Source organism: Pollicipes pollicipes, unplaced genomic scaffold, assembly GCF_011947565.3.
Source record: "Pollicipes pollicipes isolate AB1234 unplaced genomic scaffold, Ppol_2.1 Scaffold_4881;HRSCAF=5763_pilon_pilon_pilon, whole genome shotgun sequence".
NCBI classification, from domain to species: domain Eukaryota; kingdom Metazoa; phylum Arthropoda; class Thecostraca; order Pollicipedomorpha; family Pollicipedidae; genus Pollicipes; species Pollicipes pollicipes.
In genome coordinates, this window is record NW_023596576.1 from 42,902,845 (window position 1) to 42,930,771 (window position 27,927).

The following is a 27,927-nucleotide window of genomic DNA, read 5'->3' on the forward strand; positions in this document are numbered from 1 at the left end:
TTGTCGTTTTGTCCCCTTTCAGCACATCGCCTCCTCCTCCGTAGCTTTTCTTCATCCGCTACGCGCAGAACTGCGCAAGCACTAGGATCTCGTTAAAAGAAAATCATTTAATTGATTAGGAACCCCGGCCTGTAGGCAGTCGATGGAGTTTTACCATTTTAGGTGAAGCTTTCACATGTGTCCGGAGCGGACCGGCGAGCGTGGGCGACGCGAATACGACGGGACGCATTTAGCATATCTGGGCGGAGCGGCTTGCGCAACGCCGCCTATGATCAGCGTCAAAAGTGATAGTCTATCTTCATTGGGCCTGCCGGTCGACTGGCTCTTCAAACAGCCGACGCCAGCCGAGGACCGGACAAGGGAGCAGACGGCGGAGGACAGGAGCCTTGGGCCAACTTGCGCGCTTTGTTAGCCGATGCCATCTCTGTCGGTGACAGTTTCCAACCCATTGTGTACGAGCAGGGGGCGCGTCCGGTCCTTTGTTTTGTCGAAGAGCACGCGTGTTCCGTGAAGATTGGGTGGAGCTAAATGCATGTGGCCTACGCCGGCCGCGCCTCTCAGTGCCGGCTGTCCTATGGAGAGTGAGGGCAGATAATGCCTCCGGACCCGGAAACACACGCTGAGATAATGCACGCACTCTGGTGAAGAGGAGCGGCAGGAGAGAAATGTGTCAGAGGAGAGAGAGAGAGAGAGAGAGAGAGAGAGAGAGAGAGAGAGAGAGAGAGAGAGAGAGAGAGAGAGAGAGGAGAGAGAGAGAGAGAGAGTGAGAGAGAGAGAAAGAGAGAGAGAGAGTGAGGGAGAGAGAAAGAAAGAGGGACAAGAAAGTATATATATACATATACAAATATGTATATATATATATATATATATATATATATATATATATATGTATATATATACACATCTATAAATACAAAGACAAAGCGAGAGGGATGAGAGAGCACGAGCGACAAACAGAGATGGAGAGATACAAAGATAATGAAAACAAGAAAGAAGAAATAGGAAGATGAGTGCATGAGAATAGAAAAAGACCGAACCACAGCCAACAGCGCGGCCGCTCGATAGCCTGTACGGTCTCTGTTGCAGCTGAGGTATTGTGGCTGCGATAAACGCTTCATGACCGGCACAAACAATCGTTGCGCTTGGGCTTGTGCCATCATCTTGCCAACCAAGTTCCCAGGGTATCAAAAATCCTGTTCCCATCACTCTCACGTCTGCCCAATGTCTTGCTGGTGTCATTGTTTTCAGGTATCATGCAGGGGCTGTAAACCACGACACTGCTGACCATCGCAAATGCCCATTGAACTGGTTAGCGGGCGCGTATTTTGCATTTACTACAGCCAACAGCAGGACGCTTCCCAGACTGGAGCGTCTCCCAGACTGCAGAGCCAGACTGCGGGGCGCGCGGCTGGATGGACTTGTCCCGAGAGTTCTGATCACCTCGACGGCGGACCGAACCTCCGCTGGAGGGCAGCGGAACCAGCACCAGAATTGCGGGACTGAAGAGCCTGCCGACCAGGAGGCGCTCCGTCCAGCTCCCGTCCCGCTCCCGTCCCGCTTCCCGTCCCGCTCCCGCCAGCTCCCGTCCAGCTCCCGTCCCGCTTCGCGTACCGCCCTGCGCCAGCTCTGCCTGCCTAAGCTGGCGCGGAGCCTCATGGCGAAGCGCCTCTGGGCTCTCTGCTGCCCAGGCTTGAAACGGGTTGCCCGAACTCGAGCATGACTTCACACCCGGTTGGCAAGAGTTGAGCGTTATACTTAGACCATGCTCGCTTGGTGAGCCTGTCTCTGACTGAGCCCGATATCGACTGTCTGCTTCTCAGACTGCATTGCTCACCAACGCTCATGCCTATCGGCACGAAAGGCCGCCGTCGTAACGGCCGCATAGCGACACGAGTGGGGCCGCACGTGTGCCCGAGGAGCGAGCCCCTTTCTAGGATCCATCATGGTCTGGCTCGCTGCGGCGATACACCCTCTCCAGCCAGCCACTTCACCTTCCACCGCAGCACGCGTGCCCATTACGCCCCGCCGTCTTTTAAACGGGCCTGTAACCAAAGGGCCGTCACGCGGCGGCGGCACACCGGGCTTGATTGTTCCGCTCCGGGGAGCTGGGACCGTCGGTGCCGGCCGGAGTGCTCCGACGCCGCCGGCGCCGCCCCGCCCCGACGGCAGCCCGCTCACACTCAACTAAATTATGCCGCCGCTGGCTGCTCCTCTGCCGACGGAGGGGGAGGGGGGCTCCCGCCTGGTTGCATCACCACAGCAGCCACTGGCACGGCGTGGTGGGTGCCGCCCGGCCGCTCTGGCAGCGTCCGGGCCCGCTCGGCCGACGCGCGGCAGAGCTTCGGGCGGGATGGCGGGCGGCACGCACCGGGCGCGCCCCTCCAGGGCGGCAGCGCTCTCAGCACGGCCGCGGACAAGATGCCGGCTCCGATTACGGCAACGGCAGCGTATCTGGCGGCTCCCGCGGCTTGTTTACGAGCTGGGCGCGCCCCGTCGCCGGCAATCATCGGAAGGCGTCCGGCCGCCGACGGCATCCGGTGTTGTCCGACGCCCGCCGGAGCGCTCCGTCATGAGCTGACGAGTCGGTGATTACGCCCGGCCCCGCCCTGGTGAGAGATCGGCCCCCCGGCGCCACCGCCCGCCACGCCCGCCGCACGGACGCGGGCGCCGCTGTCGAAGCGTCATGCGGGACCTCAGGATGGAGGCAGCGGCAGGAGTCGAACGAGACCCCGGCGAGGTCACGGCTATCAGAGAGTCATGCGAGTTGCTCGAACGCTCACAGCTGCGAGACGCGTCGGACACGGCCCTCGCAGCGATCGCATCTGCCCCGTCCTTGTGACGCGGCCTTCGCGCAGGCCGTGGCTACCACTTGGCGGAATTTTTCTCGCGACAATCATGGCATCCGCCGTCCGCTGTGGTCCCTCGTGGGACCATCACGTGACTCGGAGCGGTCGGCAGTCGGCAGCGGCCGCCGCGCCGACTTTCCATCTCGCCGGCGTCCGCTCCCGCCGTATGATAATCTATAAAGTGCCCGTCGATTATCTCCGTGATAAATAGGAGAGCGTTCGGCGCCGGCGGTTGGGCAAGGCTCGACAGCCGCGCGCCGAGGCGGCCGGCCGCCGCCGCAGTGTTGCTATTCAGCGACGCTAATTGGTCGTCACGTGTGAACGCGCCGCCCCTGACCTCTCGCCGGCCAGCTGGGAAAGGCGCCCGCATGCTGCGGCCTGGAATGCAATGTCCGCACGGCTGGTGCTGACGCGCGGGGCGTGTCGCCGATCGGGGGTGGGAGAGTTCATCACTGAGGGGCTGGGGCTGGGGCCGTCCAGTGTCGTGCCCTGAACTCGTCGGAGTGTCACAGGTATAACCGTGGCACCGCGGACGCCGGTTATCTACTGCCCTTGGTCAACAAGGTAGGCTTCAGTCGGGCTGGACCCAATGCAATGGCGGCAACATCACTCAGCATGCCAACCGGGTCAGCACGAGGGAATGGCGTAATCCTCCGAATGGCAGGAGCGCTTGAGCCGAATGTCTGAACTCAAGGCCATGTAAGCTTCTGCTTATGTCTGTGGAGCACGTCGGGCTTTGATCTGCAGCATCCTGAACTGACACGTTTCTTGTCGTGGCTATTTGTATCACAGTTGCGAGCTTCATCGTCGCGTGGTTTTACAAGGGCATCGACTGGCCCTTGAACCCACCGTCGCCCAGGGCCAGGTGATATAAGGCGTTGTTGTGCGGGGCCGAGTGACCACACCCCTGACCGTCGGCTGCGCGGCGGCTAGTGCCGAGTCGTGCGGCCCGGCGCGGCCCGGTGCGGCCCGGTCCGGCGCCAGCGTCCGCCCTGCAGCTGGGCAGAGCCGCGCCGTCGGCACGCGCCGCCGCTGACCTCCTTCGCACGACACAAACAACGCCTTACAGACCCGGGTCACGGCAGCGGCAGCTGCGGAGTCGTGTGCCCCGATGGTTGAATGGCTGCTGTGAACACGTCCATCCCAAAAGGGTTGTTGAGTCATGAGTTCGGATGGTTGGCAAGCTGCTATGAACATGTCCACCGAGGGAGGGCCCATCTGTGATGATGAACGAATGAGGCTCCCTGGCACTATGTGTGCGTGTGTGTATGAGGCTGTTTTGCACGGTATGATGCGCCCGTTTATCATTACGGCTTTCTATGCAAAGGCTTGCACAGAATGGCTGTTTACAAGGCCTGAAGAGCTATAACGTCATCAGATTATTCTCCACGCACATCACTGGTGTCCAATTCGGAAGGAGGTTTTGGTAACGCAATAAGAATACATTTTTCAAGCGGAAATGTTATACCAATCAGTATGCAATTTCCTGCCTCAAAACACTTCAGGCACCACGAGGCACTTTTAAATTGAGGCCGTTTGAGGAGTCTGAACATGTGAGCGAATGTTGGAATGGAGCCTTACTTGTATCAGGAAACAGCTCTTCATTACTTTGCTCGGCATCTGACAGTATAAGTGCAACGCGTTAAAAACATCAGTGACAGGACTCGTGGAATATGTGCCTTTTTGTATTCATCTGATCTTTCTTTTAAGGAGTACAAATGCGTTCGGTCCTCAGGTATCTGCGAATCTCTTGCGGTATGCGAGCAGCCGGGAGTTGTGGAGACGGCGATAGCCCTCATGCAGCGCACGGTTGGTATTACTTCTTAATGCAGACGTCGACAGCGAAGAACATTCCGCACCCGGTCAGCTACGAAAACAGCCTGCGTATCTCCGCCATTCACGCGAGCAAAACACGGCAGCGTCGTCGGATGACCATCATTGACCCATTGCATCTGCATTATCGCAAGCGCTTTCACTTCATCTCGCATTGCCAACCGCTTCGCTGACTAATCCGTTTCCAGCGCTGAAGCCAGACTGCGGCAGCAAATTTATGCATCACCATCCTCCCCAACACTCAGCGGAGTACACTGCTGCCGGAGGCGCAGGGAAGTACGTCTCATGCAAGAGTAGAGAGCAGCGGCAGCCGAGCGTGACGGCGTGGGCCCAAATACCCTCACTTTCTTCGGCCAGCGCCGACACCCACTGCCGCCTCCCTGGCCGGAAATGTCCGGCATTCGCGGTCGGCGAGACTTCGCCTGGTTGGCTTCCGTGGCCTCCTCTGCCGGCCGGCGCACACGACGGGAGCCGCGGCGATGCTCACGTCAGCCACGCGCCGCCCCAGACGATGACGCCGAGTTCTTGGACGGCGGCGCGACCCTGGCGCCCGGCCGGGAGGGCGCGGGGCTGTGACGATGCGACACGTGTCGGGTTGGAGCCTGCGACGGGACGGCGCCACCGCACGGCTGGAGACGGAGTTGTGTGGCGGCCACACAGCTGAAGCTGCATTTCCTGTGTGGCGGCCACACAGCAGGCCATGACTGGACACCGACAGCCACCTACCGGTTAATGCAAGCACGATAGGCTTGGGACCCGAGTTTTCGCATCGCTCGTAATATATCACAAATAAGTGACATGAGTTGAAAGCACTGAACAAACTTGTGCAAGAGCAAGTAATCGTCCAGACACTGTGGCTCGAATGTACTTTATCAACTTCAGTTTACTACTGAAGTCTAGCGAAACATCATTTATCTCTCATGCTGCGTCTTTGTGCCTATTCTGATGATTGCGATAAGCAAAGCGCACACTCAAATTTAACACATTTTGATTGTATCAACCTTAAACATATCTTCGTGCCGGGATGACGTTTTCACTGACCGGCCTGGGTATGACGTGATGACCTATTATTGACGATGCGGAGTGTGGCGGCATGCAAGTCGGATAACTTGCCTATAGCCATTTTAAAGTCCAGTTCCTGGCTATCGGTGGCGTGTTCCTCCACATCCTCAATTCCTGCCTCACCAAGTCAGACTTTCCTGATTCATAGAGCTAGTCCGGTATCCACCTAATTTCAAAGCCCTGCAAACCGTTATATCCGGCCAACTTCGGGTCGATATCCACTAGGATATGAATCTAAAAAAATAATATAAAATAAAAACATAGGGGGAGCATCGCTCCATGGGAAACACCATCAACCCCAATATCAGGAATATTGGATATCGCACGCCAACAGATGATGGTCCTTTTCAGCTGTGACGCCGAAGGGGAATGAAGGAGACGGGAACGCTCTGATTTAGTTGCATTTTGGAGCTGAAATACAGCGTACTTTACCTTTACAGGTAGTAATATTAAAAGTGGAGCACGTTTCACCCACAGAAGTGGACAGAGCCGTGTTGAATCATACCAAATGACGATTTCATTGAGGTTCATAGGTGTTTGCGCCAAGATTATGCGACATGGACTGTACCCGACGGATCAGTAATAGCGCCATCTACGCTCTTCTGCTGTTGGCAGGCCTTTGGGGAAACACCACCCGCTTTGGCGAGGCTACCCCGCCATGGGCGGTACTATCCCAGGCGTTGTTGTCCATGGACTTTAAGTGATGGAAAGGATTGCGAAGATGTTAAAAATGATTGAGGATTATCAGAACTAAGTGTAAACTAGATCCCAGATTACTAATTTGTTGTGTTGTACTAGGGGCAGCATCACGGGGGGCCGGGGCTAGGTTGCGCGTCCCCTTATACCAATAACCCCTTTTTGCGGGAGAAAACATACTATTCGCACATATTCTCACCAAGATGCCCCTGTTTCTATATGTACCATAATGAAGTTCCCTTACAACAATATGATTGCATTGTTAGGATACGAGTACGACACTACTAGGATTCCAAAGGACCGCTGTGGGATTTTCTCCTACACTGGCCCTGCACATATGATATCACGTGCTTGCAGCCCATGGATGCAAGACATTTTTGAACTGAAATGTGAAAAACTGACATGTCATTGTCGTATACGTCATACGATACAATGTTTAATCTGCTGGGTATGGCTGTTATTTTTTGTAAGCTCCCTCAGTGCCTACCACTTATCATCGCCACTTTCCACCGTCGGGAGTTTTTGCAATAAGGTGGGACGTAAATAGATACGGCCCTGCAACGTTACGTATCTTTTCTTTTTACTGCGCACACTTCAAATATTTTGTAGTTTAGTGTCTTGCATGAAAGCGTCATTCCATAAACACATTATGTACACATTGCCGTACTAAAATGACGATTGGAAGGACTGATTTTGGAAAATTTTCTTTCCAGCTATATTTTAATGCAGCAGCGGTACGTCCGTGAAAAACAGCCTTTGAACGGTTTTGGTTGTAATGTTTGGTTCCAATTATAGATCGGGTCTGTAGGTTCGGCTATGTAGGGGTTACGAATTCGTCCCTTTCGATGTTTTCAGAGCTTAATAAAATGCGGTGGAGCGGAGGCAATGCCAAAATTGGTATTACGCTTTTTATGCTTCCATGTTCTTTTCTAGGCTTACCAATTTCCTTTCTATGCTTCCATTTGCGGTGGCACAACCGCGGCACAGCACGTTAGCAGCTTCAGTGTGCTTCAACTCTGAGAATGTCCGTCGTCAATAATGCAGTACAAACTCCGATATCATCTTAAATTTCATATTTGTAACCACGAGAAAAAAGATGGCGGGCAAATATAAAAGAAAAGTTGAAATGTTGAGGCATTTTACCTACTTTAAATCAGAAGGACATGAACTGGAGTCATAGGCATGATTTTTACGCGATGGAACAAGCACTTTTCCAGCAAATTTGGTGATTCTAGACGTGTTAGTCAGACGACCCCAACTATTCTTTCACTCATACGGACTGCACGGAGGAATGAAGAGCGGTGTAGCCTCTGCGGTCGGTCTGATACCCACGGTATGGCATCTTTTGTAAAACCGTTTAAAATGTTGCTTACGTAATACAATGTGGTGCACGATTCGTATTGCTTTTTATTTTAATTGTCAGATTTGACTGATCTTAAAAAAACATGAAAACAATTGATAAGTGACTACAAGCAAATCATCTTGACACCCGCACCTCAAAGTTCACCAGGGTGTGACGCAGAAGAAAAGGGGTCGGTGCTACCCGTTCCTTCCCTTAATAACTATGAGGTACAGAGTGGCGTGCATCAACATCTGTACCATTACCTATCATAAGTCAACTTATTTTCCTCATAACACGGTTTTAGTCCTCAGCACTCTGCGAACACCACGCTAGTGACGGCAGCCGACCGCATCCTCAACAGCCACCGATAGTTAAGGGATCTTATTGACTTAAAACGAATGCTTTGATCCCTTGAATATGCTTCCCTACCGCGAAAATTGCGCCTCTATGGTCTTGTCACCACTTGGTTGGCTGCTTACCTCTGTGATCACAAGCAATGTGAGTGTTGCCCTGAGGTATGGGGGTGAGCGGAAGATGCAGCACAAGCGCTCCCGAACGGTATGAGAGCTTTCCAGGGTCAATCCTGGGGCCGCTTCTTTTCACGGTGTTTGCGAACGGCAGGGCCTACGCATTACGAAAGGCAAACATCGTCCGATACGCGAACTTCAAGTATTCGTCTCGGACAAAAAGAGCGGTCTGCAAGCATTTATTTCCCCGCATGCGGGCTACTCTTAGGCCAATGGTTCCGCGTGACCGCTTTCAAGGTCTGAGCCTCCAAAACTCGACTCATCGTCTTTGGAAGCTGCCAAAATTTGCACAATCGTCGAAATGTTCATGTCACCTTACACGGCGCAGCCCTCGTGTCATGCAACGGGCAGCATAGTCTGGGTGCAATTTTCCACAGAGCGCCGTCGTGGAATTCCCACGTGACTGTCACCAACAGCCGCCGCCGCAAGAGCACCGCAGCCGGCCTTTTCCCACACGGTATCACTCGCCTGCGGGCAGTCTTACTACAGTGGTGACAGTGCTTGCGCTCTTGTATGTCCGCTACTGCATCTCGTCTACCGTACGGCAACAAAATGGTTTTAGACGAAATTGTAGGATTTGAACTTCTGCACCAGTCTTGTACTCGTAAAGCACATATGTTGTCAAATGTCTGTCCTGTGAGCGAAGCTGGGTTACATGAATCTTAGGAAGTTCATGGACTAAGCCTGGCCTAGCCTCTGAGCCTAGCATACAAAGGGCTTTCGCACAATTTGCCGGAATCACTAGCCGTAACTTCCCACGTGATTGGTGACATACAGGAGCATCGCTTGACAGCTGTTAGAGGTTAGACAAGCTATTATGCAAGCCTGAAGGAAATACAAATACCGTTTGACGTCGAAATCACCGATTCCATGAGTCGTCTCACATATACCTGCCGGCAGTTCCAAGGGACTATTGAACATTTCTTCAAATGGTAGCGTGAGCAACGTCAGCAATCCTGCAGTCCACACAAGATTCGGTTTAATTTTAGCGGCATTCAGTTGGATTCGGTGGCCCCGTGCAAACTGGGCAAACCCGGACTCCCTATTGCGCCTATAGGCGGGAAACGGACACAGGTATTAAAAGGTTAATGCCGAGATTGGTATTAATGAGCTCGGCGAGACGAACATTTCGTATAATTAAGAATAAATATGTGCGAAAAAGGCAGATACAAATGAGAGACTCAGACGCTTTATCAGGTTAAACGATGCTTTCTGCAACTCAAAACCGACCCTGGTGCCACGCGCAAGCAAAGCCCAAGTCAAGACAGGCTGTTGTGCGTGATCTGATCCCGCGCAGAGGCCGAGACGGCTGGCGTGTCTGCTCCAGGGCGCCCTCTTCGCATAACTGGTTCCTAACGAACCCGCTGCGCTGTGTCGGCCGAGCTCCACGTACGGCTGGAAACGGCGTCTGCGCCGCTAGCCCTCCGCTTAGAGTCTGTTCGGAAGTCCAGAACAATATGCGAACGCGTGTGTTTTGGTTCAACGCTGTCTTTTTTCCTGAGTAGCTATGCACAATTGTATACACCCATCATTGAATGACTCTGGGCGTAATGGTCATCATGAGAGTGAAGAGTATCCCACAGCCACGAACAGAACATGCATACAAATGTGCTTGATTCCGCTTGGGCACAAACTTTTCCAAGTCCAGACCAATGTACATGGAGCCTAATCTGAATATGATTTAAAGGGACTGTTTAAAATTACTTTTAAGTCCGGGTCTGACTTCGGCAGGGGTAGAACCGCCGACATTGGGTTGGAATCCAAAACATGTTTTCGAATCAAACGCACAGCAGCCGGCAAATAAGTACACAAGCATGTGCTTATCATAGATGTGCACAATAGAACATGTATTTCACATCACGTGATACTACCAAGTACCAGGCAATAGAGCGGACTTCACTGTCTTCCAACCAACTCAACCTTGGGAATCTTGACAACACTATTCTTCTAGCCAGACCACTGTACCCCCCCCCCCCCCCTCTGAGCAGAGTGCACACAGTCTCAAAGACGCCATACACATTTGATATTGACGCATGCTAGCTGGGTAGCTTACCTTGTCCAGTGCGAACCTGACGACGTGCAGATCTTAAAACTTTTGGTTGAGTAGTTTCGTGAGTCGGGTGTTTTCAAAGCGTAATGATCAATCATGATTATGTCTCAAGCAATGTGAGTTTTTCCTAATCCGATTCAGTTTAGCAACCAATGTAGCCGAGTCAAAATCCGATTCCGGCCAAGATGGAATCGATGTCGGAATTGCCTTAAATTCCGCTAGAAACGAGCACCAGTCTGCTTATCCCCGTAATGCAAAGGGCTGGTTTTCGATGACGTTTGCCATTAATTCTTAGATCACGTGAAAATATTCCGGAAAACTGAATGGTTAATGGCAGCTCTGTACCTTGTACTTGCAGTCGTGTCAGGCCAAATCCTTGTCTTTTTAAGGTATGCATTAGCAGACTATCACATGCCACCGAATGACAGCGTTTAACTGAAAACAGCTTTCATATAATAAACATGTTATGAAGGCATTTTGAAGACCAGACTTCCATGTGCAGATGCTGAAGATACGAAGTAGATTACCATGATGAATGAACTTATGTTCTGTTGCTGAAATCAATGAACGTTCGTTCACATAATAGCCGTTCGCTCAATGCCAGCCGTGCATTACGTGCTAAACACGCGCTGCGGGCACGGACACAAGCGATGACCCGTATCTGTACCTCTATCGGTCTGGTGATGACCTGTGTTTTATTCTGGTCAAATTTCAACATGTTTTATTGACAGCGTAGTGGTTATGACAAATTAACAGGGTTAAAAATGGCAGGGGTGGGTGGATGAGGCGACAGACGAGGTGCCAGATATAGTAACATGGACGAGGAGCACTATTGATATTCTTTGCACGCACGTCAGCGCTATACAAAGCGCGTTTACAAACATCGCATACTAATCTAATCCCCAACCGATCTGAGATATTGAGTGAGGTGAATACAACAATCGGAGCCGTATAAAAGAGGAGAAAGGCCGACCTTTTCTTTGTATTTCCAGGCCCAGTGGCGATGCTTACTTCCCCAACATTTTTTTAAGATCCTGTGTGCACCCTTAATTGCAAACTAGCCTGAAAATATGTCTTCGGTCTCACCGAGGCTGCAACACCGAAATGCCAAAGAGTGCTGGGGACCTGACCGTTTTCTTCATTATTCGCCCCAAGGTTGCCATCGTGTGTGCGCCGCAGGCGATTTTCGAGCACGCCTACCGCAGTTTCGTTTTTTATTTGTTCCGATTAGTAGAGGCGTGACGGGCGGGATCGCTTGAGTCGTAGAGGAAGAAAAGGGACGCCCTATGTTCAGGACCTAGGGCTCAGGTTTCGCAGAAACAGATCCGTCATCTCTCGGCATGCACATTTCTCGTCAGCCTTCGCCCTGAAAGTGAAAGCGTCGGCGGCTCTCGGTCGACCAAAGTCTGCAGCGCGGCGGTCTGACACGCGGTTCTGACACGCTCCCAGTCTCGGCCGGCCCGGACCGCGCTCTGCTCAGCCGGCCCGTGTCGGACCCGCCGCCTGACAACCGAGTGGTGCACTGGCACCAGCCACGCGAATGGCTCGTGTCAAGCGAAGGTTTCCGCTCCCCGCCGGCGCTTCACTGACTGTCCACACGACAGCGCTCAGGCAGCTCACGTCGAGCTAAGCCGGACGTGATGCTGTCACAACGCCAACACGGCAGTGTGCAGGAGCTCCACCGCAATGGTACGATTACGCAACGCCGAGCCCACAGCTGCCGGTTAGGGGGGCCACGTCTGGAGCCGCAGCGGCTCTTCACACGAGCGTCGTCTGAGAGAGCCGGACACCGCCGCCGACGGGCGATCATGGGAGCCGGCGTGACTGGCGCAATCCAGCCGACGGCCGCCTGTCCTCGACCCGCAGGCCGGTAGAGCACGTCACCGACGTCTCTCGGACGCTTCGTCGCGTCGCGCGCTGCGTTAGGACAAGGACGGCAGGGCGTCGGGGACGTCTGCGCGCGTGCCGCGACACAGCCTTCCGATTGCCCCAGTGGTGACGGCCGTCGCGGGTCCGGCGGCGCCCGGCGCGGCCGGCCAGGGCCGCCGCAGACAGACGTCGCGCGCTGACGAACAATGCGCTCCGCACCTGTGGTCGGTGGGGACGCAGCATTCACGAGGACTAGGTCGGCAGCCCCGTTATGGGGACTAGGACGACGCAGCCCAGGCAACCCCGCATCGTTAGAACACGCATGTTTTCTGCATGGTCAAAACGTTCGCCACGTACTTATCGTTTCAATCCTCATCAGTTCGGCCCGAGTAATGATAGTTTTAGCCCATGACCTGCCCATACTTGTTGATGATCCGCTTTCGGTAACAACCGAATGTTTCTTATCGGCCCCTGGACATGTGAACCTCGGTCCTCTCGCAGACCTAGCAAGAACCTGCCTCCCACCAGCCGGACGACTGTCAGCCCAGGCTGCCTTCGTCGGCCGACCAATCTGTCATGCCGCTCGGTGGCAGCGGTCCGTGATCGCTCGCGACGGTGGCGCGACCTTTCCCGGCCCCGCCCGTGCGCGGCCCGACCGCGCACCATTTGGGACGCATTCCTGGAGCGCGCTGCTCTCTTTGTGTGGCGCCGCTGGCCCGCTGGGAGGGGGGGCACATCCGGCCCCTCCCCCGGGTGCAGATCGGCAGGGACATCAACCCGTGCCTAGGCGATTTATCGGTGGATCGCGGCTGCTATTGGCGGCTTGTCAGGACATACGGACCTCGGTCAAGCGCGGAGGCGGCACGGAAATGGGCGGTGAGTCATCCCCTGCCGTGGGAGCGAGTCTCAACGGCTGATATTGGGAGGAGCTACCTTCTTTGTATGCTCAGCTCGGATTAAGCATGCCCAGGCCACGAAAAGTTCAAAAAGTTGCGGGCGCACCTGTACCCTTTCCATTCTGCGGTTCGCGCGCCCTTGGAGGTGAGGAACATCGCACGGCAGGCATGCCGCCGCCCGCCAAGACTTCCGACCAATGAAACTTAGATCCGCCACGCATTCTCAGGTGCAGGCGCCATGGCGCTGGGACCAGCGGCAGGTCTAAAAGCGCCGCCGTTTCTCCGTCAGCGGCGGTATTTGCAGGGTGCCAGCTCGCCTCGTCCGTCGCCAGGTGCCGGCTGATGCCCGGACGTAGCCGTCCCAGGCCAGAGCCCACAGAGCCGCTCTCCTGTCGCATCATGTACAGCGAAGGTGAAAGCACATCTTGCACACAAATCCGCGGTGTCAGCAGGTCCACGCGGACCAAACAACGATGGCTGACTCTTGTAGCTGATGGGATCTAGCACAGCCTCTCTGTGGCCGCTCACATCACAGAGATGCAGGCCCGCGGGATGTGCTGACTTAGTACTTTCCGGCTGTTGGTACAAAGATACCGTACTGTAATCCATGTACATTCATAGGAAAGGTATTCACGAGCATCCTTTCCTTTATCTAATCTACCTGATATTCGGGTGGTTTTAGCATGCTTGCCCACTATCCAATCCAAATATGTATTTACCCCACCAGTACCGTTATGAGTGTGCATGGAACTGGAGGGGACGGGGAACAGCGGTTTACTGGAGCGAACGGGGAGCAGAGCGGCAGCTGGAGGGGACGGGGAACAGCGGTTTACTGGAGCGAACGGGAAGCAGAGCGGCAGCTGGAGGGGACGGGGAACAGCGGGTTACTGGAGCGAACGGGGAGCAGAGCGGCAGCTGGAGGGGACGGGGAGCAATGAGACACTGGAATGAACGGGGAACAGCGGGGTACCGAAGCGGACGGGGAGCAACGGGGCAACTCTCTCGCATCCTCCAAATGAGACGCATTGAAACCGGGAAGGTTTCCGAAATCCAGAGAAAGTGAGGGCACATAGGGGCTCTTCTGACTTAACTCACTGCTTTACCCTAAACCCAAACCAAACCACATCTGTGCCCCCTTCCGGCGGAAAAGCATCGAGGGTTCTGTTATCCCGCACTGCATCCGCTGTTTTGCCAGTTTCCAAAGTGTCAATTCTAAGGTACAGAATATAAATATATATATATATATATATATATATATATATATATATATATATATATATGTGTGTGTGTGTGTGTGTGTGTGTGTGTGTGTGTGTGTGTGTGTGTGTGTGTGTGTGTGTGTGTGTGTGTGTGTGTAGTGTGTGTGTGTGTGTGTGTGTAAGTGTGTAAGTGTGTGTAAGTGTGTGTAAGTGTGTGAAGTATGAATAAAAAAGCATAGAATCACAAAAATCTTTACCGGCAGTGAATGGTCCACGTCCTTGTCCATGTGCAATCCTAGTTGTGCACAAAACTTTCACAAATCCGGCTCCACACCCATTAAATATTGCGGCCAGGGGTAAGCCTTTACCCACGAAGGCTTTGGATTTTCAGAGGCTGCGTGTCCTACGATTATCCGCAACGGCAGTATGCTCTTCACAGACGCGCAGTGTACGGATGAGTCTCTAGTCCCGATGACCGAAGAACACACAACACCCAGACGTCAGCAGCGGCGATGAAGGCAGCTGGACGGGCAACCGGCGCCAGCTAACGACAAAACATCACCTGAGAAAAACACTTTGATGTTTATTGCTGCCTTCGCTACCAACTGATTAACATCGGACTCGTGTTACGGAACTCGACCATGATCACACGCTCGAGAAGCTGATGATCGACGGTGACGGTCAAACGAACGAGACGGCCGCTTTCTCCGCCGACTAGCGGCTAGCACCTGACGTATATCTGGCGCACGTGAACAGCGGCGGCGCGCCGAGTCGCGGCGCGGTCACTCGGCGCGTTTCATTGAGAACCGTACGCCCGCCTATGGGAATGTGGCTTCTCAATAAAACCCCGGAGCTCTCGCATCGAAGGACTCTAGATCGCAGACGGTGTCTCTCCGCGCATGCGCAATCAGCCGGGAGTGCGGTGGGGTTCCGCTCAAAGCTACCGGTCAGCAGGGGCGTATTCAGAAGAGGGCACCGGGTACATGTTTTCCCCTTCTCAAAATGAATGCCGCATGTATTAATACACATATGACTCAATGAAATAAGGGACACTTGTGATGATACATAGTTTGAAACCGTGTGATATTGTTTTACGCGATGCAAGGAACCTCGCCAGCTTGCAGCGGGCTAGAAGGCATCGTTTAGCTAGTGATGCGTTGTGCCCCCGTTACAAAATCCTGCATACGCCTCTGCCAGTTCATCGCAGCGCATGGGAACTGGTGGCGTTGCACGCTCACCTCCGTTATGTGGGACATCACGAGCCACACTACCGGCGTCGGGCACAGCGCTGGGAAGCTGCATTGTCTGAGAAAGTCCAGTACGGACCCATCGAAGGACGGCGAAAAACGCGCAGCGTGCGCGTAGAGCGTGATCAACAGCCCATACAGGTATTGGCCTGGAGAGGAACTGTTATTCCTAGGCCTGGAATCGAACTTAATCAAGTGCGTGAGAAATAAAGAATGGCGTCTTCGTCCACCGCTTTTTGAGCCAAAGCACATCACCCGGAAGAACAGGAAACGTGGTTCTTGATAAATTGATAAGTTGTTCGTTGTTAGCAGGGCCAGTCCATGGCAAAAGTTAATCTCTCAATTCGATCTTTCTCAGCAAAGTCCCGGTCATCTCGTTTCCGTTACGGTTAGACTTCTTGGTTATCTAAGGAAGACGCGAGGCCATCACGACCGCCAGCCTGCCCCTCGCAGAACTGTATCCACGTAGGCACATCCCAGCATCCGCACGCTATCACGACGGTCTCTTAAAAGTTCAGCAGTTGAAACCTTATCGGCGTGGCGATCCAGCCGTTCGCCAGATTACGTTGACAGACCGCACAGAGTTTACGTGAGTGCGAAAGAGCGCGGTCTGCAGGCTCTTCAGAGAACCGTTCTGCAGCGCTGCGCCTCCAACTAGGTCACACCTGCCGCCATGCCTGGCCCTCGGATGGCCGCGCGATGCGGACCATGCGAACGCAGATGTCGAAATATCCCAGAGCCTTGTGCTTAATGCTCAGTCGCATTACCAAAGTTCGTGTCCGGGCCAAGCGACGGGCTTTAACGGCTTCATGTGATAATCCAGATGATTTACTGCGGCGTCCCAATCGTCGCGGATTGCCGTGCTGACTGGAGAGGGCGTGACTGTGACGGAGCTGGTGCGACGCGGCCCTTTACCCGGCCCGGAGACGCGGATCAGGCTGGTCGCAGACGAAAGCTCCCAGCCGCCGACGCTTCTATCCACCAACGCTGGGGTGTTACCCTATGTCAGTGACTTGACTTAGGGCAGAAAAATGATGTAGAAATGGGCGCTTTCGGGTTCGTGTCAACGACAAAAACATGAGAAAGAAAAATGCGCTCACTTGAACACGGAAACTAGCCAGAAAACGTAAGTTGAGTGTACTGGATTGCTTTTCAGCAGTGCTCAATGTGTGAAACAACGCATCCAGTGACGGCACAGTCGCTGTTTTAACACAGTCGCTAATCAGATTAGCAGCAATAAATGCAAACACAGCTTCGAAGTAGATCATGCTTTATTTGAAACACCTAAGCAGAAACGCTTACAAAACAAAATCTTACAGCCACCAATGGCAACACGCGATACTGATTACTGCATCGACCAACATAATGCATTTCAGTCTCAAACAAACCGTAAAAATGAACATTTCTTTACCTTCAAGGCATAACATCCCATAAGATATTGATAACGAAACGGCGCTTCGCACCTTTTGGAGTATGCATCACAGGGCTGCACGACTTTGCAGGTTCCTAGGGAACAATGCCGCCTCATAATTTTGGCCAACCAAAGACTAGCATACCACCGCAGCATGCCGATTCCATGCGCAGTGATGTTTGCACAGCTCAGCCTCTATAGCGTGCTCAGACAATCATTTCTTGGGGACCATAGATATGCAGGTCGCAATGAAACCATATACTCATCTGACATTGGAAGCGGGTCTAATGCAGCGAAACCTTTCCCACTAATCTTACACATCCCCATACAACGGCCAAGCAAAAATCCCAGGAGGACAGTTACAAAGTCCGTAGAAAACAGTACCGGAACATTAAATACCACACACAATTTGCTTGATGTAAAAAACCAAACCCTGTGCAATTCCGTCACTTAGCTTCGGACATAATTAACTACAGTGCCCACACCAAGTCAGGTGGTGTAAGGTGTTTTCTGCTAACTACGCCGGGTTCGACTTGATTCAGCTGCGACGTGCGCTGGCGCACCAGTGATAACCAGACAACACAGCGGCCAACCCACACACACAAACGCATGGCCACACGCCCGCGGACAGGCGCGCGGGGCGCCACCACCAGGCGACACAGAGCTCCCACTGGCGGCTTGGAAGCTGCCGCCCCGCGCAGTGGCACCCAGCGAAGCGGGCCTGGCCCCGAGGCCAGGCCGGGCCCGGAGCCCGTAGCGGCAGGCGCTGAAGAGCCGCGCCCGGTGACAGCGACGCAGGTCGGCGCCGAGAGCGCGGCGCCAGAGACAAGGCAGGACGACGAGAGAGGGTGAGGCGGGCGGCGCGGGCGCGACAGGGAGGCGGCCGTGGCCACAGACAGAGGGCGCGGCGAGTCCGGCCGCTGCCCGCGACGGCCGGTCGCAGGAGGCAGACCGGCGCCCGGGCTTCGGCGGCCTCCGTGGCAGGAGCTCTGGGACCGCGAGCTCAGCGAGGCGCGGAGGGAGCCGCGCTGTGGCGGCTAGACGTTGTACTGCTGCATCGTCTCCGTCATCTTGTTCTTCATCCACTGGAGAACAAAACATGACAAGTCATCACTGGCGTTCTCTCCGTCTCCCTCGTGTAAGAAAGTAAAACGACTCACAACAAATATTTCAGGTTAAGCCTGCGCGGACCAAAGCTTTAAGACTTTCACAGGCGCCGCTGTGTGCTGGACGGACCAGGCAGCACAGTACTCAGCAAACAACCGCGCCCGAGCCCAACCGATGCTGATTCCAGTCACAGTACGGTGAAGCCTGCATAAGGTTAGACAAAAAAAAAAGTGTGAAAAGACTTACACTTCTATGTACATTCACCCTTTTGGCCACATTAACACTTTCACACGTCATATAATGCACTTCGCAACAACCATTCTTGGTGCGTCGCAAAAAAGATGGTCTACAGGTCACAATGATTCAACGGGGGCTTGCATCGATCACTCTCATGCTCTCGACGCCGATAGTTGGTCCCAACATTTCACTGAAGTGGTGAGCGGAATCCCGGGAGCACATTCCACCGCATACGTCGCCATCTTCGCATACGAAAGTTGAACATTCCGTGCCTCGTGAGAAAAATAATGCCTACACCGTCAATATCTGAAGTCAATATCTCGCCACACCGAGACTGCGAGTGGCAGCGTCTGTCGGAGATCTCTGCGTCCGCACCCCGCCCGCGTCCCGGGCCGGGCCGGGCCGGGCCGGGCCGAGCCGGGCGGCCGTCGGCGGCCGCCGGAGCGCCGCTGCCAGGCGCGCGGCGACACCCCCCCCCCCCCCCCCCTCCCTCACCTCGGCGCTGGTCTTGTCGGTGATGGGCACAGTCTTGGCGCCCTCCGAGCCGCCGAACAGCGAGAAGCCCTTCTTGGCGGCGGGAACGCGCAGCTCCAGACCCTTGGCCGTCAACTTCGGCGGCCCCGACAGCTCCTTCCACATGTAAGTCCAGTCCACCTGGCGGAGCGGACGACAGTTCAGCCTCCGCCGTCCAACACGGGGCGGCCGCCGCTGCCCGGCCTCCGGTCGGGGGCGGCGCGGCTCGTGAGGGAGATCGACACCACTGCCACGGGGAGCGTGGTGTGATCAGCAGCCCCGGGAACAGGTCCCGAGTGGGCGGCGGCCGACTGAACCCGGTCCAAAGCCGCACGCGGCCGACCAGCCAGCCGGCGCTCACGTCACACGGACACGGATACCGTGCAAACACGGTGGCGTCGACATTCTTACATCATATGAACGAAGCTCGGTGTGCACTAGTTCGTGCACAAGAGGAACACCACACAGACATCGTCTGTTGCCGGGCCCCGTTCAGCACGACGAATGCCGTCCGGCTGGGACGTACCTGCCAGTTTCCAAAGATTTCGTTGCGGTTCAGCAGGAACACCCTGAAGTCAGTGAGCAGGAAGACGACCCTGCGGTCGGCCCGGCAGATGGCGTGCGCCACGTACGCGTCCGTGGTGGCGTACCGGCCCTTCTCCAGCTCCTGCCGCCGGCACACACGCGTCACACAGGCGTCTGACTGGGAGCGAAGCGACGGGCCGGCGCACCCGAAGCGTGACTAACAAGCTCGTGTCCAAACACGGCCAGACGGCGGAGACAATGTGAACAGCACTGGTGCCAACAGTAAACTTACTAGAGGCAAAACAGCCGAAAGAATATCAATCGAGGAAAGTGGTAAACCGTCAGAAGGGCGCATGTTAGCTGTGCGTGAAGCAGGCACGAAGTATCACCAAGCAGCAGAGATGTAGACTGTCGACATCTGGCTCACGGCGCCATGTCGCACAGACACGGTCCGGGGCCGGCCGATGTCCGAGCGCCCTTCATCAGGCCTGACCGCTGCACCACAGGCGGCTACCGTGCGGTATGCAGGACATCAAACCTAATTCGCCGCCCGCTTCGCCTCTGACCCCGCCACAGCGGTGCGTGACACCCAGGGTGCTGTTGCTGATTGAGGTTTAAAGCCGCGTCGGCTGGTGAAGTCATTTTGCGCCCGGCGTGAACGGCAGGGGGCCATGGAAAGCCCCGGCCGGGTGACGCCGTTCCGGTCCGTACCGACCGTGCCCCGCGCCCCGCGCCACGTGGCGTCCGTGTCGACCACCCACCAGTAGCATCTTAGCGCCCTCGGCCTCGTGCCGGACGTAGGGCCGGATGATGCGGTCCGCCTGGAAGTGACGCGGCGGCCGCAGCCGGGTCACCTCGTCCTGGTCCATGGTCCTGCCGGGAGCACCGCGCACGCGGCCGGCTCAGTGACAGAGGCGGGGGCACCGCCGGCTCGGCGACCGCGGAGGGGACGGACAGGTGTCCCGCTCCGAGACCCCGCGCTGTAGCTGGCGACCTCTCGGCCCCGAGCGGCGGCGACACGGCCGACGAGTTCGACGGCGGACTCCTGCCACACTCATCCGTGGAGATACGTGACCGGAAAGCATAACGACCAGACTATAGCGACAGCAGAAACAGCAAAGCCTTCACAATATGGGCAGCGTGAACGTGATGCGAATGAGGCCGTATTACTCTGAAAGCGGTTTTGACCACGACATTCATCTCGAAATGCCACCACCATCACACGTGCTTCACATCTAATTACAAAGTCCTGAGAGGCAAATGGCAAGACGGAATATGATACGTCCTCCTTGTCATGTCACATCGTGACCTGAGAAGTCGTCAATAAGAGGTCGTCAATAGCGCATGCTGCATGAATATCATAACATTCTGTACTTATTGATCATGCCCCGCCACCAAGTCCCAATACACGCAGGAGTCAGTGCTGTCTCACTCTCAGAGATAAGCAAACACATGATATATTTGCAAGCAAAAACAAAAACGAAACAACGCTTGCACCGCCACCCTACGTATCCCCAATAACTACCCGTCTCCGTCCGAACAACAGTTTGTGTGAAGACTATATGCCCATCTGCGAAACACACACACGCCGTGGTTACACTCCCAGAGTACGCCGCGGAGGGGAGGGTCCGAGGACGGGCACGGTCCCGCGCCTGTACCCGGAGAGCGACGGGATCAGTGGATAGAGCGGAGGGGAGGGTCCCAGGACGGGCACGGTCTGGCGCCTGTACCCGGAGAGCAGTGGGATCAGTGGATAGAGCGGAGGGGAGGGTCCGAGGACGGGCACGGTCCCGCGCCTGTAGCCGGAGGGTGGCGGGGATCAGTGGATAGAGCGGAGGGGAGGGTCCGAGGACGGGCACAGCCCCGCGCCTGTAGCCGGAGGGTGACGGTGATCAGTGGATAGAGCGGGGGGGAAGGTCCGAGGACGGGCACGGTCCCGCGCCTGTAGCCGGAGGGTGACGGGATCAGTGGATAGAGTGGAGGGGAGGGTCCGAGGACGGGCACGGTCCCGCGCTTGTACCCGGAGGGTGACGGTGATCAGTGGATAGAGCGGAGGGGAAGGTCCGAGGACGGGCACGGTCCCGCGCCTGTAGCCAGAGAGCGACGGGGATCAGTGGATAGAGCGGGTGGGGGGGGGCTCAGCACGAAGGACGAGACGAAGCTCTGTGGAGACGTGGTTAAGATATTACGAAAAGAAAACGTGCTAAAATGTATGGGGATGGAGATGCAGATTTAGAGCTGGAGTCTGTTTCTATGGGCAATAATTCCGATTATTGCATCCCGGAAGAAATTGGTGTTCTTATTTTAGGAATCAGTATCGCTATTTCAGGAGTCCGTTCCGACGGGCAAACATTCCGGTTAACCTATCACGCACGAGGCTTTTATTCTGTTTTCAGAGATCAGCATCGCTCTTTCAGTAACAGGGAACGGATTTCTCAGTCTGAACTAGCGTCTCAATCCTAACTCGGATTCGGAAACCCGATCCCGCTGGCCGATGCTTTCATGAGCTATCAGAGCTATCTTTCATCGGAATAAGAGATGTCTTGTTGTTCTTGAGTGGAGTCTGAGGGCACGTCAAGTGCTGAAATCATTTTGCGCCATCGGGATCAGAGCAACAGGCCCGGCTAACTGAATCTGTTGTGTTCACATAGAAACTGGACCAGTAATGTAGATTGTCGAGGACGCAGAGCGGGAGACAGACGGAGAACAAAGGCAAGAGATGCGGTGGGAGATTGACGGAAGGCAGCACAGGCAGCGGTCATAGACAGAATACTGTCTGCACCGGGAGATGGTTCGGGGAGGGGGGACGGGGCCTTGAGGAGGCTGCGGGTGAGGGGGGGGGGGCGGACCCCTCCCTGCCGGGCGGACTCTGGCGCGGCACGGGCACGCCGTCACACCGGTCTGACCGGCCAACCGCAGGCCAATAACCTGTTCAGCTTTTTTATCAACTTAAGATCCGTCTGCTTTCGCCAGCTGAAAGGAAAGCACAGCTTGGCAACACGGCGGGATTACAGCTGTGGACCAGGGCAAGTCACGATCACCCCCTGCCGCCCACGGTAAGCCGGTCCCGGTACAGTGATTCACGGCTTACAGATCGCATCACACCAGCCGACACAGCCCGCATGAGCACGGCATAACGGACATCTCACAGCAACACACTGCTTCAGATTGAGAACACGCCACGTCAGACCGCAGCGCACCAGTAACAATACCATTCACGTTGCTACAACAGCCGCTAAAAGGAGATAACTGCCATGACGTTTCCTTGAACAAATGACCTAAACCATGGAAAATTGGTTTAAACATCCTTTTACAGTGGCATAGGCTTCGACACGACTAGTTGGAGAGCCGACCATTGGCGCACGGCAGACTGACAGGCGCGGCGGCTTTCTCGCCGACCGAGCCGTGGCGGCGTCCTTACCGCTTCACAGCGTCGAATGAGCCGCTAGCGAAGTCCACCACGCCGGAGGTGGGTCGCGTAAACAGGCCCACCATGCCCTTGCCCATGCCTTTGACGAAGCCGAGCGCGCCCTCCTCCTGTGCGCCCTCCAGCGGCTTCTTCACCACGCCGGTCACGCCGTCCACCACGCCCTGGCGCCGCCGACAGACACGGTTACGGCAGGGCGAGCGCTCGGGCGGCAGACGGCAGTCAGGGACAGGGGCAGGTCACACCGCGGGGGTGGTGAGCCGGCGGCGGCACGCAGCAGCCCAGCTCGCGCCGTCACTCGACCCCAGCCGGCCGGCCTCGGAGGTCCCCCTGGCGGGAACATCACTGCCCCAGACAGCTACGGCTCTCACAACTGGCGGGCCAGAGTCTTCCCCGAGCCCACCGCGATCGCTGCTGAGCTCACCATGAAGAGGCCGCGGCCGCTCTGGGCGATGCCGCTGGTGAAGTCGGTCGGACGCCGGTTCAGGGCCTCCCGGCGCCGCTGCTGGTAGTCCTCGTCCAGCGTCAGTGCTGCGATGCCCTTGCCTGCGAACAGAGCGCCGGCCCGGCCGCTACAATACAGCAGTCCGCGGGTGGCCACCGCGGCGCAGCGAGCGACACAGCACACAGCGCTGCAACACGGGAGTCGACGCAGCACACAGCGCTGTAACATGGGAGCCGATGCAGCGCACAGCGCTACAGCACGGGAGCCGATGCAGCACACAGCGCTACAACACCGGAGCCGACGCAGACTTCGGAGCGGCGCTAGCGTCGACATCGGGAGAGCCAGACATGGTCTAACATACTCGCTCGACACTCTGAAACATGACAAGGACGCGCGGTGTGTGGCAGACTGTTCATAGCTCTGCACCATCACCTGCCGCCGACCCGGCAGGCCCCGCGTCGACGCGGCTCTTTGCCGGCCCGGCGCCGCCGAGCCCGAGCCGGGGCCGCGGGCTAGACCCGGCCACCGAGCGGCCGTACCCAGAGTGCCGGTGATGCGCGAGACGGCGCCGGCCGTGCCGCCCACCGCGTGACTGAACAGGCTGGTGACGCCCAGCGCCAGGCCCTCGGCGAACTCTCCCGGGCCCTGGATAGCGCCCTGCGGACACACGGACGGAAGCCGGTCATACCAGGGTCGGCCCATGTCAGGCAGCCGCGGAGACAGCACGCTGTGGCCGACCGCTGAACGGACTCAAAACGCACAAACGCTTAGACTCAACCACTGCTTGTTCCACACAAGACCTGCCACTTAGATACACACCGAGTGAATTATAAATACCAGCAAGCCCTGCAATAAGAACACCCGGATCTCAGCGAACTATTTTTTGAACAAATTCGAGAGCGATCGCCTTCTTTCAAATAGCGTTGCTACTCTGCACACGAATCCATCATGCACAATGAACTGGATGACGCCGCCCCCGTGGCGCCGCAGCCAGCCCAGCGTGCGGCGGCCGCGGCGCGGCGGCGGGTCGGCCGCTCGCCCGTTCCGGCCGGCGCCCCGCACCTGGATCGGCTCGTAGAAGAGGTCCGACACGCCGTCGGTCAGGCCCACCACCAGGCCGAACGGGTTGCCGATCACGTCCAGGCCGAGCACCAGCACGTACAGCTGCTTCACCGCCTGGCCCGTGTAGTGGGCCACCACCTCGGAGGTGAGCTCCGACTGCGACAGGAACTGGTGCTCGCGCTCGAAGTACGCCAGCCTGTGGGCGCCGGCGCGCATCAGCCTACGGGCGCGCTGAGATCAGGTGAGGGGTAGTGGCGCCGGCGCGCGTGAGCCCGCTGGCGCGCTGAGATCAGGTGGGAGGTGCTGGCGCCGGCGCGCGTGAGCCCGCAGGCGCGCTGAGATCGGATGGAAGGTGCTGACGCCGGCGCGTGAGCCCGCGGGCGCGCTGAGATCAGATGGAAGGTGCTGTCCTCGGTGAGGCAGCCTTCTGAGCAGAGCCGCGAACTGATGGGTCATTGAGTTGGTTGTTCACGACTTTAGGATACGAAAAGTGGCGGCTATAATGACACGTCAGGACACCAACCTTCTAACACGTAACAATGACGCACAGGGCTTGAGATGCTTGACCCGACAACGCCACGTCTACGAAACGAAACATACGAGCAAGTAACTTAAAATACGTTCCGAAAAAGGGAAGAGTGTAGTTAAAACATCTGTTTGTTGATATGTGTCTATATATATATATATATATATATATATATATATATATATATATATATATATATATATATATATATATATATAGAATTGACTACCAATTAACTAAATGCACACGGGCATTTGCTGTCTGCGTAAAATTTGTGAAAAAGCTTTGTGGAAAATGTCTGGTCCCAATAACACAGCCAATTCAACAGCGCGAGTCAGAGCGAGCGGCTGAAAAAATCGTCTCCTTTAAGTAAGCTTTTGACGCTTGTTTCGAATTCGTAAGTGGCCAATGGACCGTCTGTCAAAGCGGTCAGATGTCAAAAACTCACATAAAACGACCCGGGTGAACCTATGCCATGAGGAGCATGCCACCTAGGACAGTTCTTGACGCCGACTGCAAATTTAATCAATGAAACAATTTCGAAAGATTTTGGCAGTTCTGACGTTCTAAAAACGCACATAAGGTCAGGCCTGACATGAGCACAAGTGGAGTTTCGCGTTGCATGAGGAGGCCCTATGGCACCTTCGGACATGGATCTCGAGTTCGACCTTGTTCGACCTTATTTGACCCGAAGGTCCCGATCTAAGGACATACAAACGTAACACCAATTAGGCCGCATGGATCCCTACCTACCATGCAGCTTCGGTGCGCCCAGCCCTTTTGACTGACCTTGAACACTCTTTTGACTGACCTTGAAAACGCCTTAGCTTACTTGAATTCTCTCCTGGCTTACTTGAACACGACGTCCTAGCTTACTTGAATTCTCCGCTGGCTTACTTGAACACGACGTCCTGGATCTCGGTGAGCGTGACGCCCACACTCTGCAGCAGCAGGTTGATGAAGCCGGACGTGATGGGGGGACTGCCGCCCGAGCTGGAGCTGGCGCCGCCCGTCATCGAGAAGCTCACGTGGATCTGGGGAACAACCGGAGGGTACCAGGAGAACGGACTCGCCTAAAACTAGGTGGGTGGGCGCCCAGTGAGTACCATTTTGGCGTCCCATTCGTCACCATTATGCGCGAGGCGCTGCAAACAACGCGCAAGGCAAAGGAGCTGTTGGGGCCGGGTTTACAGCCCGTGCCTAAAACACACTCCTTTAAAAAAGATCGGACGACGACTACAACGACACATCTAAGCTGCAACGTCTATCGACGTTTTGTTAAACAGATTCCCTTTTCGTCGTTGCTCACCTTCAGCGGTGAGAAGTGGAGATTGTCGTAGAAGTTCCTCTGCTCCTGCAAGCTTCGGATGGCCACCTTCTTCGACAACTCCTCCGTTGCCACCTCCAGATCACTCTCCACCAGCTCTTTCTGCACCGACACAAGCCAACCGATTGGAAGACATCGACAGATGTGACACCGTTGTAGCTTGACGACACAGAAAGGCCACACAGAGCTGGTGTTCACACGAACCGAGCCTTCTACTGCAACAGTAAAACGGCTCCAACGACGCACCAAGGCTGCCGCGACACAAAACTTTAAGACTGCTTAAAATGAACCCCACACCACATCAACAACTGTACCCCGACGACTAGAAAGCGTCTCCGCCGCCGACCCCTCGCCGGCAGGAGATGGCCGTCCCCTCACCGTGTTCCTGTTCAGCTTGTCCACGCTGAGCGCGTCCACCAGTGCGTTGATGAAGCCTTGGTCCAACTTGACGTGGAACTCCTGCACCAGCATCTTGCAGTACTTGAACTGCTTGATGAAGGTGTGTTCGGCCAGCCGCTCCACCATCGACATCTCCACGAACGGCTTGGGCTCTGCGGCACGCGGGCCGCCGCGTCACGCCCCGCCGACAGTGACGTCACACGTCATACACCAGGTGACGCGGGCAGCCCGGTCGAGGTAGGGTCCGGCCCACAGCCTTCCCGAATACTACAGCACACAAGGCAGGCTGCGATGTATTATGATCATCGTATCACAGAACACAGGGTGTGACGTTTCTATGCAGAAACCTCTGCGACCAAATCACCAGCCAGGTGTCCCCAGCACTGTCAACGTAGATCCCACGACACCCCTCAGCACTGTTAAAAACCCAGCCCACCCCTCACCGCCCTCAGCAGTGGATTCCTGACCGTCTGCCATCCTCATCGACAGCGTACATCCGACCGCCCTCCACCCATCAACAGTGAACTCTCGACTGTCCTTCACCCTGCCAGCAAGACTCCTGATCATCCCTCGCCGCCCTCAACAGTGGACTCCAGCCCACCCCTCACCGACCTGAGCAGTGGACTCCTGACCGTCTGCCATCCTCATCAACAGCGCAAATCCGACCGCCCTCACCCCGTCAACAGTGAACTCTTGACTGTCCCTCACCCTGCCAGCAAGACTCCTGATCATCCCTCACCGCCCTCGACAGTGGACTCCTGACCACCCTTCACCCCGTCAACAGTGGACCCCTGCCACAGTTCACCCCAGTAACAGTGGATTCCTGACCACACTCAACCCCCGTCAACCGTGGACTCCTGACCATTCTTCACCCCAGTAACAGTGGACTCCTGACCATACTAAACCCCCGTCAACCGTGGAATCCTGCCCGCCGCTCACCATTGTCGGCCGCCACGGACTTGGGCGGCGGCACGGGCGCCAGCACTACAGGGAAGACCGAGTCGAGCAGCTGGTTGTCCACCTGCAGCCGGTTCAGCTTGGCGTGCAGCTGGCGCTGGTGGGTGCTGGTGCGCAGCTGCAGCCACAAGCCGCTCTGGAACGTCCTCCGCAGGAAGCGTCGGTTCGGTTGCAGCATCTGCATGATGCTGAAGTCCACCTGGCGGAGCGGGAGAATGGGGAGCAGGGTCAGGCGGCCGCGTGCCGGGACGGTCGGCCGCTCAGACGGGCGCGGCACGGACACGGCGGCGCCACGCGGCTGGCCGCTTAGGCGGGCGCGGCACGGACACGGCGGCGCCACGCGGCTGGCCGCTTGGACGGGCGCGGCACGGACACGGCGACGCCACACGGCTGGCCGCTCGGGCGGGCGCGGCACGGACACGGC

At 56.0% G+C, this 27,927-nt stretch overlaps 1 protein-coding gene across 1 annotated transcript in view; it reads right to left on the reverse strand.

Annotated features, from left to right (window-relative positions):
• Positions 1-16,820: 16,820 nt before the first annotated feature.
• Positions 16,821-27,927, reverse strand: part of LOC119100416 (vacuolar protein sorting-associated protein 13) — a 37,758-nt gene continuing 26,651 nt past the window's right edge. The window contains exons 28-40 of the mRNA XM_037223514.1: positions 27,486-27,702; positions 26,526-26,698; positions 26,130-26,249; positions 25,718-25,854; positions 24,295-24,490; positions 23,772-23,889; positions 23,212-23,333; positions 22,782-22,951; positions 22,289-22,333; positions 20,122-20,233; positions 19,362-19,502; positions 18,818-18,976; positions 16,821-18,063 (exon numbers count right to left, since the gene is read on the reverse strand). Coding sequence (XP_037079409.1) covers positions 18,016-18,063; positions 18,818-18,976; positions 19,362-19,502; positions 20,122-20,233; positions 22,289-22,333; positions 22,782-22,951; positions 23,212-23,333; positions 23,772-23,889; positions 24,295-24,490; positions 25,718-25,854; positions 26,130-26,249; positions 26,526-26,698; positions 27,486-27,702 — 1,758 coding nt within the window. The 3' untranslated portion in view covers positions 16,821-18,015. The remainder of the gene's footprint in view (positions 18,064-18,817; positions 18,977-19,361; positions 19,503-20,121; positions 20,234-22,288; positions 22,334-22,781; positions 22,952-23,211; positions 23,334-23,771; positions 23,890-24,294; positions 24,491-25,717; positions 25,855-26,129; positions 26,250-26,525; positions 26,699-27,485; positions 27,703-27,927) is intronic.